This window comes from Solenopsis invicta, chromosome 15, assembly GCF_016802725.1.
Source record: "Solenopsis invicta isolate M01_SB chromosome 15, UNIL_Sinv_3.0, whole genome shotgun sequence".
Classification (NCBI taxonomy): domain Eukaryota; kingdom Metazoa; phylum Arthropoda; class Insecta; order Hymenoptera; family Formicidae; genus Solenopsis; species Solenopsis invicta.
Window position 1 is genome coordinate 9,022,163 of NC_052678.1, and position 14,643 is coordinate 9,036,805.

A 14,643-nucleotide genomic window follows, 5' to 3' on the forward strand; every position below is an offset into this window, starting at 1 on the left:
TAATATTACTTCGCAGTGTCAAAAGTCACTGCATGCGGTTGCATGTATAAAATGGACAATGCGTCACAGTTAAATAGCGTTTAATCGTTGATCGAGCACTTTTAAGAACTATACTTGAAACTTAATGTATTTCTCTTAATGTATTTCAAAATGCGTAAACATCATAAACATAATGATGTTAATGAATAGGAATTTCTCGTGTTATCTTGTTTGTCTGTTTCTTTTAATATTCAAGCCTGCGAACCTTCTCGTTATTATTTCCGCATTTATAATTAAATGACTTTTTCAAAGTAAAACGTTCATAAACGTTAGCAGAAAATAATATTCGATTGTCGTGTTCTTTCTACGGACAAGACCTTAGAAATTTAGATAAAGAAATCCAGACTATTGAAAAAATATTTCAATCGTCGAAAAATTCGTCAAAAAATTCGCATTTGAAATATTTTTCATTCAAGCAGATATGATCAATACAATTTCATCAAAAACTGACTTATGTTATTAAGAATTTAATAATTAATGAAATTTTGGTATTTTGATTCCATGAGATCATTATTGGTTTTAACTGCATAAAATTAAATTAATAAAATGTTTTTGATAGCCGTTACCAAGACAATAATTAATTTTAGGCACGCATTAGCCTAAGATTTTTTTGATTAATGTTGGCAAATGTACGGATTACCCCCTAATTACAATAATTTAAAAATTATAACTTTGGATGTTTTTTGTATATTTATGGCTATTTGTAGTTTCATTTATTACATACAAATGCTAATTTTATTTTTGACATCCATATATTTTTAAATGTTTTATTGCATTAATATTCAAAATGATCATAATTTATAATAGACTTGTTTTATAATTGGTAGAACTATAAACATAAAGTATTTATTACTAACATATAGCAGTAATAAATATAAAAATGGAGGCTCTTAATCATAATTATTTTACCATGTAATTAATATATCGAATCACGAATAGCAAATACTTTGTTTAGTGTATAAAACTTTAACTCAAATTTTTATTTCCTTAGAAAACTACGCTGTTAATTGATTTAAAATCAATTTTAATATAATATTAATTTTGCTTTAAATAATATTCTTCTATATAATTTTTAAACAGATTAAAGCATTGTAATTTTTTTCGATCATATCTCCTTAATGTAGGCATCTTGCAATACGAACGCGAAATCGAGTATTTCGTGCACATTTTGTTTTACAACAAGAGAACGGTTTCGCACGGCGGAGAAACGAGGCGTTTTAAATCGGGTGAAACGGGGCGTCTAAAATCCGTTGAAAGTAAAAGTTTGCGGCACGAAAATGCGCGCGATAAACGCAAGAGAAAGAGAGAGAAACAATTCGTATAATATTCCGTGAGAGAATCGCGGCGGATGCGAAAGAGATTGTTCGTAGAAAAAAATAGGCCTCATGGTAACAGACTGTACGATCGAGAATCCGACTTCTAGTTGCAGTCGCGCTGAGCCGGAAGCAACGAGACAGGTAGATCTCGCTTACGAAATTGGCACGCACGTAAACGATCTTCGTTAACCTGCTTGTTGATCAATAGTTTACGTAAAAAAAAAACACGTGGGTGCGAGAAATCGGTTTGGTCGATTACGACCAAAAAGGAAATCGCGGATAGATGAAGGAGAATCGTCGAAGAAGATGTACGTTGCATACGACGCAAATAGATTTATCGCGCTAATCTGCTAAGAAAATCATTCGCGCCAAATTATGCACTGCGCTTACATAAGACGATACACTTTAGATACACGCGAGATTGATCGCGTAATAATCGGTTCGAACAACACATGTTGGAATCTCAATGTCGGAGATTCGTGACTCGACAATTACGTCAAATATCGGATGATGTGAATCGCGCGATTAGGGAAATCACAATCAATTTGCTGAAGAATAATAATTATTGCTGCAAAAATAAGGCGCGGTAGATAGGCGCAGAGTTGTTACCCAACCGTTTCGCGTCATCTTATTGACGCGTATATCGTCCGACTTGTTCGAAATATCGCACGTAATTCTGATAAATATGATAATTGGCAACGATTAAAAATAGCACTGAGCCTCGTTACGAGAGTGATTTGTAAACAAGACTCTGAGGCTGCGGCGGGTAGAAACCGCGCGCGCGTTACGTGTGGCACTCACCAAGATAGAAATGCGGGAAAGTGAGGAGAACCGGCGAATCGTACTGGCACATGGAGACGTTGAAGGTGCCTTCCGGTGCGCACGGTGGTCCAGCCGGACAGTAACACTTCTGCGACGGCAGATTCTCCACCGAGGTGAAGACATTCGTCGGCGGGGAGAATCTGTAGCCGGGGATTCCTCCAGCGGCTATCACGTCACGCTGAAAAGAAATTTTCCTGAAATTTTCCACAATACTCTTGCTGATAAAAAAAAAACAGTGCTTCTCATTAAATAAGTAAAAGCGAAACTTGGAATTGAAAGCAAAACTCTAAACAAAGCGAAATACATTCTAACTTGATTTCTCTACTAACAATAAGATTTGATCAACATTAATCAAATTTAATATCTTGAAAATACTCAAATTAAAACATTGCTAAACCAAATTATCGAAATATATATTGCTTAATTATTTTTTGACGTGCAATAGCCTCAATATTTTTAATTATAATAATTAAAGGAATGTTCGATTAAATAAAAATAGCAAAACTCGAGGGGAAATTCACAGCCGGCATTGGTGTACAAAATTTCGGCAGTGGACTGCCGAAAAAAGTAAGCAGTGACCTATAATATTGACGGCATTGTCGTCAGTGGTTGGGGAGTGGTGAGCTCACTTCAGAGTCGATTTTTCGATCATGGGGTTGAGCACAAAAATTTTTGAATACTTCGGGAAAGCTTTAGAATTCTTGTGCAGGCATTGGCGTATGATAATGGGCACGCGGTAGTGTTCATAATTGCATGGCATTGCCTTAATTTTAATATAGGATTGACGGCATTGTAGGCATTGACTAACAATAAGCATTGTCGGCAGTGTACAAAAATGTCGGCAGTGTTTTACAGCAATGCCAAAAATCGGCATTGGTGTACAAAATTTTGGGTTGTGAATTCCCCCTCGGCAAAACTTTAAATTAAAATGTTCAAAGTTTAAGGATCACAATGTGTAATTTTATATCGGTTTAGCAATGCCAAGTTTTTTTACATTAAAATATTTTTATTTCGATTAAATTTGTTCATTTTATATTTACTTTTTTATTAATTTATTACAATTAAATTTTATATTATATTTATAAACAAATTCAGCCGTTATTTTTAATTTACATAACAATTAAAGTTTATATTTCATTAAAATATATTACTTGAATTAGAATAGAAAGACTTTTAAGGAGATTATATTACTATTCAGGTTTTTTAGTACGTTTTTTTTTCACGATATAAAAGGTAACTTAATATTTTTCAGTAAAAAAATTCGGTTTTAATCGGATTATTGATCGACATGTTAATGGATGAATAATACGCTATGTGAAAGAAAAGAAGATTTCTTCGGTATCCTCTTGTTTTCGTATTTTACAAGCTTAAAAAATGGTTAAATCAAAGTCCGAGAAGGTCATCATCCGCCTCTGGCCGTATCAACCAGATAATTAACGACGACCAACAAAAGCACAAACCTGATAGACCAGCGGCAACGTCCGGCAGAGGTCCTTGTCGAAGACCTTGAGCACGGTGTGCTTCGTGATATGAGGCGGGAATATGCTGCCATCGCTGCCCATGATGGAGTCGCATTCCTGCGTGGTCCAGAAGCCGAGGGCGTCCTTGCCATTCCATCTGTCCATTAATCCGAATTTGGTGATGTCGGTCGAGCCCGTGAATATCGTGTACAGATCCGATCCGGTCGAGTTCTTGCCGTAGAGCAGACCGAACTGATCGTACGGTAGCTTTTGCTCCTTGGGCACGACGTCCTTGGCCAGCTTGAGCAGGGGGTCCTCGTAGCCCCAGAGCAGCTGGCCGACCGACACCTCGACGAACGGCTTGATCTTCAGAATATCCATGATGGACGCCATCGCTAGTCGCAGGAAACGAGCGGCGTGTTTCGATTGACTTGTAGCCGAGAGCATAGGAACGTTCGGCACGACCACCAGATCGTCCTCGGAGCCAGATGACAGCTCCTAGATTTCGGTGAAAAAAAAAAAGGAAAATGAAAATCTAGCTGAGTCAGCTGACATATTAAGACTTGTAGAATCAGAATAAATGGAGACAATGTGAGGAAGAGAGAGAGATAGAGAGAGAGAGAGAGAGAGAGAGAGAGAGAATCTCTGTTTTGGAATACAAAAAGAGATAAAGATTCTAATAATTAACATACACGATAATAAGTTAATTAGAAATTTAGCGTATTATAAAACTTTAGATACGACATAAAAATATTAGTCGCGCGCGTACGTCAAAACAACAAAGTAAAATTAATTAAAGATAATAATAGAAAGTGAAAAAGATACAAGTATTTCTCTGTCTACGACGGGGTTACATTCCGAGACTTTGGTCGTAAATTAAATTGATCGTAAATCCAACGGCATTTATATTTCATATAAATAAAACATTTTACTTGCAAAATAATTATTTTATTGCTAAAAACGATTATAAACCTTTATTTAGGAAATAACAAAACAAAACGTTTTTTTAAAGACTGTCTTATCTTAATATAATATTCGCTATTATAAAATTTATATTTAGCTTAAATACATATTTAATTCAACAGAAGATGAAAGAACAATACTATTTTTTTTCTTAAAAGTATAAATTTTAATATTTAATTTGGATCACTGTTAACGAGTGATGAATCAATCTCGTTACATAAATATACTATGTTAATTTTTGATCAATAGCAACAGTAAGTTGAAAAATTATAAGTCGACGGATATCTGCACGTGAATAACAATGACGACGATATATACAATGTGATCAAAAGGAGCAGAGAGCTCAGACGGTAGATAAAAATTCCACGTACACACCCCGCTACGCGAGCAGACTACAAAGCTTCCGCATAATATTCGCAAATATTTCCTTCCATAAATTTTCTCTCGGAGTAAGAACGATCCTGTATACACATTGTCTTTCTTGTCGCGCCGAGTCGCGATAATGCACCCGACTACGCTGTGGAAACGTTTCTCTGACGAATGTAGAAAGTCGCGGCAGTGATTTCGATGCGCGGGCAAGAGTACAAGTCGTGTGCAGCCGCGAGAAGTCAGAGGCGGAGGAACGCTCGTCTATGACGGATTTAAATAACCCGGAGGCGATGGGACGCGCCTTTGATTGTTATTCAGCGCGGATAGGCTGCTTTTTTTTTCTTTCTCAGCGGCCGACGTTATTTTCGTGCTTCTCGATAAACGAATAATCAGAGATCCGTGACGCATCCTGCGCGTTCACGACGCGCATTGTTACGAATGTTAATCAGGGCGTTTCTCATAATAAAACTGTCAAAGTCTCTCGTTCTCAGCAGTTTTAATAAAACGCCTTGAAAAATACACTTCTTGATTCGCGTGAAAAGAAAGTTAAGCATTATGTATATATTCATGTACTTTGTAGAGAGCAGCGGCTTCTAATTAAATTCAGATTTACAATGAAATATAAGCTTGGAGAAATTTCAATTTCAATTTCGACCGGAAATTAAATGCGAATTGAAAGAGCATTGTCAACGTACAACTTCTTAAATGTAAATTAAAAGTATTAGGCTCGGCTCAAGCGAATTGAGACTTTTAATTAGCTGTATCACTACACTGTGCCATTAATTATTAGAGAACTATTCGATTTGAAGTTGAATCTCTATAATTCAAATCCGAATTATTCGAAGATAATTATATTGTTAGTTAAAAATTGTGTTTCAATGATTCGATTCGCCGTCGAAGAATCTTGATTCGACATTTCTATTAATTGTATTATTATATAAGGGCTTACCGTATTGAATACGAACGTCTTCTTGACATGGTAGCTGACAGTCCCATTATCGTTGAATTTAATGTCCACCTTTTCCCAGTGTTGCTCATAAACGTACGGGCCCAGCTCTTGCAGCGCCGGTTTCTCACCGTTGTTCAGAAACTCGTCGGCGTTCGTCACATTGTAGATGTAAATTTGCATACGCGGCACGACCGGCGGCTCCTTCCAGAACTTGAATGTGCGGCCGCCTTCTCGTATCACGAGCTCCTTGTCCAGGACCAGGTTGATGAGATTCGGAAACAGGACGGCCAGGACGGCGGCCAGAATTATCAGCAGAACTCCGCACGCAACGGCTGCCCCTGAGGGAGATAAGAGAGAGAGACGGCAAAGATGAGTCATTGCCATTAAGAGCGCATTTTTTTTTCTTTAATGCTAATTGGAATCCGCATTTGAAATCGTGAGAAATAAAGATAAATATTAAATGTGTTGAAAAAAAATAAATAAAAAAAACTCGTTCTCGTTTTCGTTTCTATTGTATGTAGGCAAAGTGTGAAATTTATTCATTTCAGTTTATATGTTGCTTGAAAGAAGAAAAAGTTCTCATAACTTCGCGTTTCTGGACTTGTGATTTCGTGTAGTATCGCCGCGAGGTAACGCGAGGTAGGCTTAACGATTACAAAGCATCGTTACGAGATATGAGTATTTATTCCTGCAGTTGCACTTGTTCGCGAGATAGATGTGAACAACCGAAGAACACGCGTGACAAGGTAGAAATAAGCAAGGTAGAAATAAGGGTGAATATTTTGCGAAAGTACTGAATTCATTTCTATTCAATTGTCGGTTCTTCTTAAATAATATATTTTTATTAATTCTATTTAATTCTATCTAGACGTAACGATCCCGGATCGCTGGAGTAATCGACAACAAGTAATGCGATTATCTTTCGCAGCAATCGCGAATATAATTACGTCATGATCTTCGAGCGAGGTCGTTGACCTAGCGATCGATTAGCAGGAGCCAAACGTGAAAAGGAACAAGGACGGCCGGTTTTGGAAAAGGGTGCGCCTTAGGCAGCTTCTCCTTGAAACGATCAGTTTTCCTATCCGCCGCTACACGTATCGCGGTTGTATTCTGGATGTAAGCTTTACGCCTCCCGTCTCGGAGCGAAACAATCGTCAGGTATAAACCAGTTATAGCGCTTTGCACCTTTCCCGTAAATATTTATTCTTTGGTATGGTCAGTTCCTCGCCTGTGCATTGCGTGTTATTATTTATGTACTTATACGCCGCGTACTTAACGCTCTGCGGTACTTACGGTAAGTAAGCACCCGGTGACCGATCGGAAAGAGACAACGCTAAATCGAGAATCGAGAACTCGAGATAAGAGAGAATCATGGAAATATATCATAATTTTAAACAATTACTCTACACCGAAGGTTGAACCTTACGCATAGATCACAGTGGCAACGTAAAAGATCAAAGCCACTTGAAAAGAGGACACTTATGAAGTTGACGAACGTAAAAGCGTACATTTCTTTTTTTCAAATCAAAATAGCATTTTTTATTTATTTTATTTTGTTTTTTAATTTAATTTAATTATTATTTTTCATTTTAAAATGTACGCCTAAACGAGATCCCAATTTTGCAAATTTTTTGTAGTCTTCTAAACAGTCGTGTTTACTCTCCAGTGTAAAGATCATAAGTTCTTCGTGTGACATTTTAAGTTTTAGAAAAAAAAAAAGCTATATAAAATGGCGTCACTAAATTCAAATTACGTTTTTAAAACGCGTACTTATAAATTTCGAAGACAGCTTAATCGATTGACTTGTATTTTTGCATACTTCTTCTGTACATAAAAAACTAATGTTTTATGTAGTACTTTTTTATGCTAAGTTTTTTATTGCAGCAAAAAAGAAATAAAATTTATAGTAAAAAATTGCTACTTTGAACCGTTGTCATTTTGCTCGAGCACAAAATTTCCAAAAACGACAAATTTCCAAGCAGCGACAAATATTAAATCTACGTTTTAACTTCATAAAGCCATTTTGCTTTCTAGTGAGTTCTGTGGTCACCGTAAACGTCGCTTTTGCAAACGTGCTTTACTTAAAAAAAATTTAAATAAGAACGTCTTTTTAAATTATTTTTTTAATGAAATTTAAATGTCAAAAGAGAAAATATAAAATTCTTTGATATTTTAAGTCAAACGTAAAACTTGATATTTCATTATACGTGAGAACCTTTAATATACTCGTACTTCGGACAAAGAATTAAGAAATACGAAAAATTAAGAAATTCGTTTATCTCGGCCATTTATTCCAAACAGTCTCAGCATGAAATTTACAAAGACCTTCACCTCATTAGGTGAAGCGTGGAATTTCGTTTGATTCGTATATCACCTGTGGGCAATTACAACCGTTTAGCAATGAGTCTCCGCGGCAATATAAATATAATTTTTGCGGCGAGGTCATCCGCCGTTATGTAAATTTCGCGCGACACTGTGCTAGAAAAGTACCTCACATGATTAGCTGTAGTAAGTTAACGTCAAACGTATATTTATTTTCTCACTATTGTGAGTATTTTTAAATATTATAAGTATATTTAAATATTCAATATTAATAACCGATTTTTTACTTTAATCAATTTGTAGATATGCCTTATAATTTTTTTTATATAATTATTTATAATTAAGAGAAATAGCTATTCAATAAATAAGTAAGTTCTTAGATCTTTAGTAGATTTATAAAATGTTTAAGAATATATCAAACATATAGTCCAAGCAAAGTAAATAAAATTTGGAAATAGATTTAATATGAAAAAACACATGAAAATTAAGTATTCAAGATAATTTATACAAAGTTTTATTTTATTGTGATTGTTTAGTTACTTTGTAAATAAATAAATAAATAAATAAATTTTATTCATTTTACAAAACTGATTTCTGCATCGCAGTGAAACTTTACATAAATCAACTTGAATAATTAAAGTACTTAAATAAAAAAATTCAGAATTTTCTCATTATTTCTTATTTCATTTTTTATTATACTTTTATTAGAGCACATGTCTGCTTCTTATTGAAATAGTTTTTTATTCAGATAGAAAATCATCGCCAAATTTTTCTTCTACTACTCTCAAATGCAACATAAAACAACCTGTAATTTTTGTCATAATTTTCTTAATGTTTTGAAAAACGTCTTATATCTAAATCCTCAAGTTCTCCAGGCGATCATTATCGACCGCGCTGTTTCGTTTCTCTCGCGAGCCCCGCAGATCCATCAACATGTCAATATCGCGTTCCTCTCCTCGTTCCTCGAAATTACAAAATCACCGCCTACGCGACACGCAAGCGGAAGAAAGCTGGCCGACGGCGACCGGTCCGATGCATCGATGCGCGCGCGTACATCGGTCTCGCTTTCTAACAAAACCGCGCGAGTCGAAGTCGCGTTCGCGCCTGACGGAAGAAACGCGGCCCTCTCGTTCCCCTCTATCCCCCGATGGTTCCGACTTTTCTTTTCCTGATTTTCACGCAAGCGCACATATTTATTTCACGCTCCCGCAGGGCAATGATTTTTGCACGGTTGCGGTTAGCACCTTTTCATCGAAAGAAATAACGGAAATGTGTATCGCGTTCCGCTCGACACGTAAAGCGAAACCAAAAGATCAGCTAAGACCGGGTAAATAATCGCGATTCTCGAAATTTATCACGCGATATTAATTCTCTGGACGTTGTAATTTCTTTCCCTTTTGTACGTTTATCATCTCGGCATATATTAATTCCTCAATGCATCGATTCCTGATTTATCAAACGTGCGAGTTTAGTCACTATCTTTAATTCGAGGAACAAAGAGACTTGGTGCTTCTGGACATTTTTCAACGTAGTTGTTATCGCGTTTCGACTAATTAAGATACGCAAAGACGTGACATGCTTTATCTATCCTCGGAATTGGAAGTCAAGATCCATCGACGCTATCGAGAATATACGTGATGTTAAAAGACAAAGAGAGAAATGCGAGTGGTGTCTAACGGCGATGTCGTTCTAACGTTGAGAAACACCCCGAAGGAAAATTTGCTCGATATCTCGCGCTTGTTTCTTTTTTTTCTGTTTTCTTTTTCCCTCAGTACCGTAATTTCTGCTCGGTTAGCAGCGTTTGCTCGCCGCCGCGTAAACTCGAGTGAGCGAGGAAATTTCTCTTATTCCTTAGGCGTTGCGACCGCGGCCACGTTTTCGAGTACTTGACCTCCATTCCCTTCGTATAGCGGCGCCGCCTAACTTTGTGAATGGTGCTAGGCTACGTATGTGCAGCCGAATCGTGATTCCGTGCGTAACGTCTCTAGAACAATGGCGTGTTAATCGCGAGTGACCAACCGGGACGTGCGCGGGAAGCCAAGCCTGGGCATACGCGATCTTACGCATACCTACGAGATTACGATCGATCTGGACAATTAATATTTTCACCTAAAAGTCCTTAGCGTCTGCACGAAAAGAACAGGTTTACCGAAGTGTCTGAGAATTAAAGCCGAATTTGAAAATCATTATGTAACTTTTTCCTAGTTTCTAAAACTTTTTCCAGCATTGTTTGTCACGCTTAAACTTCCATCACAATTATTTTGATAGTCCAGCAAAATTATTTTCGCACATACATCGGTATTTAACTAAATTTTTAAATACTTCAGCGAATACCTCAGTGTTCTTTCCGTCTGCATAATCTTCTTCCCGAATTAGGTGAACTGTGAAATGATCCACTTCCGCGTGTAATATTATATTCAGAAAACGCGGACATTAAAGAGACACACGCGATTAGCGAAGCACTTTTACGCAACAGGTGCGCTGAATTCGAAGCCGCGCGACATTCCGCGGCAATCCCCTCCTGGTCGTGATTGCATACGAAAACCAGCGTAAGCGTAAAAATCGAGCGACACCAGGATCTTGCGACACCGGTTGGTGCGCCGTGTGCGAGCGATTGTTAGGCGAAAAGGTCATTTGCGTTTTCAGTCACGTAGAATGATACGCCGGGCGGGACCGCGGCCTTCGTAGCGAATGATCCCACTTTGCGACGTCCGGCGGACACGATCAACTATGGAGGAGTGGTCCGCGCAGATCAAACTCCAAAAAATGCAGTATCGAAGAGAGAAAAAAGAATAAAGATCAACATTCCGCTCGTTAATCCGGGAATAGTCGCTCCATTTTTTTTTTTTTTTGTAAGTGCACGATCATCTGGAATGATTTTCACAACTCAGCTAAAAGTTGTTATTAACTACATTTGTTAATAACAATGAAACATTGTATACATGCAATTGTTCTAATAATTTATTAATATCTAAGGATATTATGTACACTTTTGGAAAATTTGTGTATTTTTGTGAAAAAATCTGCTGGTTAAAATTTTTGTATTAAGTAATAAACATATTCATGTGTAAATTGAACACATATCTGCATTGTTAACTGAATTCAACAGATATAAAATGTAGAATTGTAAAAGTGATTTACAAAAAATCTGTTAAAATTTACAGAAAAAGAATGTTGATGTTACACAAAGAACAAAAGTGAGGATAACATATGTACTCTTTTACTATTCTTCTGTTAATTTTATCATAAAAATTATGTTAATTATATATATAAGTAACTTCAAATTACGATCAAGATTATATTTCTTTTTTGTTAAAGGTATGTTATCATTTAACACATCCAGATTACGTTAAATTAACACAAAATTTTTGAGTGAACCGTTTGGGAGATGCAATTTATATTAAATTTAGCACAATTTTTCCAAGTGTACGTATATATAGATTTCAATAAGTATTCTGAAATCTGTAAAAATTATTAAATGGAAAATATTAAACAAAAAAAGTGTATTAAGCAGGTTAATGTGACAATATTCTAAAAAAAACAGTTAATAAAATGTTTTACATTGCAAAATTTCGTTGAGATAGCATATTTAAATTATACCATTAAAATTTATAATAAATGGTTATAAAAAAAAAAAAAAAAGATTATACAAATATAAATATTAATGAGAAGTATTTATCACAATAAAAACAGACATAAATGTATGTATAGAATGATATAAACTTGTATCATGTAAACATATTAGTAATTTATAATATTTTTTAACTCAAGTCTCATTCCAATTTATATCATTATTTCGAATTTATAATGTATAAACTCGTATTTCATTTGATGACATAAACAATCACTTGGAGCGTTTCTTACACCCCAGCTAGTTGCAATAGATCGGTACTATGAATATATGAGTAGTATGATTGACTAGTTTTTATTATAAAAATTAGTTCCTGGAATTTTCGAATGAAAGGTGTGGACCTTGAATCAAGGAAAAATATTGTTATGAAGTAAATTTCATTATGCAGACGTCGGAATGTAAAAGAAAATATTAAGATAACATTCTCAAGTTAAATTCCTCTCTGATGCCAGAGTCACAAAGGAGCGATCCCCGAAATTACTGAACGTGTTTCGCGAATGTCAAAGACATTAACTGCGCAAGGAACAAGCGCCAGGGACGAACGAGAGAGTAGAGGGGCCGAAGGAGCGTATCATTAGCCCGACAAAAAATTGCACACGATCCGCTTCGAGACATCGGATATTGCGTCGCGCATAATTATCGATCGGCAATGCGCGGACGGACGATTACAGGCAACTCCTATTGCCAGGGTTGGCTCCGGACACGTTCCCGCTGGACATCGCGGTCAGAAGTTTTAACATCTTTCAACGGACACGCGGCGCGGATACTCGATATACACGAATGTCATTGTCTGCGATTTTTCCTGCTGGAAAACACTCTTCTCTAAGCTAAGATAGGGCGACCTCGGCGCACCGTCTCGCGAGCATCCCAAAGAAGGGCAATGTCGATCGTCCTTACTCAAAGATCGTGACAGTACCGAAACGGTGTCCTCCTAGCAAACGCGAAGTCGGTGATCGACAGCCGTACACGCGCATCGGCTGCATGCGCAATAAGCGACCTCGTCGTCATGTAATAGCTTCGTTCTTATAGGAGAAAGGATGTCTCCGCATGACGGATTCGAGTCGCACGAGACCGAGCGAATACCTCGCGAACGCGCTCTATGATCGACGTGCGTTACTGTACATTATGCGTTCAGGTTCTTGCGACATTTTGTAAAATAACTCTCTAAATTTTTTGGAGTGAAATTTCACCTAAGAGAATGGAATTCCACTCTAAAAGTGTGAAACTCCTGCCACTCTATCAAGACTGGCAGGATTTTTACACTTTTAGAGTGGGATTTCACTCCAACGATTTTAGAAAGAATATTCTACATAAATGTGTTCTGTAGAAATATGTCTTTAATTCCCTGTTTATATTTTTATTTACCGAGGGCAAAAAAAATTTATCTCTTGCTTCTTATCTCTCTACGTTGAACGGCGTGTTAATTTTTTCCAGAAGGTTACACTTTCGAAATCGCGGCCTTGTCAAAACAGCAGCTGATTAATATTTGCACGTAATCGTTAAAAAATAAAAATACAAGTCAATTTAACTAACGATCGTAATGTTAGCAATGGTCGGATAAGTAAATCCATTCGTGCAGGCAAGATTTAGACGTCGCCGATGCACGATTCGTTCGCCGAATCGTGAGAACGAGACGAACTCGCGGAGGAAAGATCACGACGAGCGGCCCGCAGGTGAACCGATCTCGAGGCGATCGAGGATCATGCCGGTTTTGAGAACTGAAAGTTGAATTCTGTTCTTTCGAGGCTCGTTGCTGCGCCGAGGTTTGTCATCGGGCATGAAAGAATTCCCGATGGTGTAACGACGAATTAATTATGCGAGGCACATATGCGTCGATTGACGTCAAGGATTGACCTTATGAGCACCATATACGAGTGATATTATACGAATATGGTGTTCCCAGTTGTCTCTTTTTTTGGTTGATCGTCACGGCCAGTCGACTTTTTTGAACCGATCAATTAAAACGAGTCAGATGAGGAGTTTCCGATGACGTGACACATGTACGCGCATACAAGAACGGTTGAAAGTTTTTATAAATGCAAAGCCATGACCTTTCAGAGGAGATATTGGTTCAAGGTCTTCTTACGTACTTCTTAAAAAAAAAGGGAAAGGATGCAAATATATTTCGATAAAAATTTCACGCTTAAAAGCTGCGCGCTCTAGAACGTTATGTAAGAGAATGATAGTGAGAAAATATAATTATGATTACAATTACAAATATAATACTCTTCTCATTGATGTCATTGTTACAGACAGAAAAATATCGTTCTATGAAAAAAAATTACTTTTCTTCAGTCACTTTATAATTGACAGTTATTTTTAGAAAAAACATTTTCTCGACAATAGCCTTAGAAAACATTCATCATTTACTTCAAACAAGTACATAATACATATATGTAATATTTACTTAAAATTTTCCTGTATGTAGAGGAAAATATACAGAAAAAAATACATACTGCAGATTGTTTGCATTACGTAAATATTATTTCAAATATTTCATACGTTCATATCCGCAAATCCAATATAATAATCAAATTTGCTCAAGATGTATTCTGAAGCCTAGTGATTTATTATTCCAATCAAGAATATTAACAATAAGTGAAAGTAAAACTTCAATTTGCTTATTATTGATTTTTCTTTGATAAAATTTTTTAATTTTTTCAGAAAAGTATAAATTACTTTTTTTTAATATATGAATTTTTTTCAAATTTGTGATGAGTATGATATTTTAAGACTGTTATCAAGATATTTTTTTGTTTAAAAAGAACCATT

General features: G+C 36.3%; 1 protein-coding gene across 1 annotated transcript in view; it reads right to left on the bottom strand.

Annotated features, from left to right (window-relative positions):
* Positions 1-14,643, bottom strand: part of LOC105193095 (scavenger receptor class B member 1) — a 39,899-nt gene that overhangs the window by 6,510 nt on the left and 18,746 nt on the right. Inside the window, exons 2-4 of the mRNA XM_026138552.2 lie at positions 5,919-6,256; positions 3,638-4,135; positions 2,157-2,355 (exon numbers count right to left, since the gene is read on the bottom strand). Of these exons, the coding sequence (XP_025994337.1) occupies positions 2,157-2,355; positions 3,638-4,135; positions 5,919-6,256 (1,035 nt within the window). The remainder of the gene's footprint in view (positions 1-2,156; positions 2,356-3,637; positions 4,136-5,918; positions 6,257-14,643) is intronic.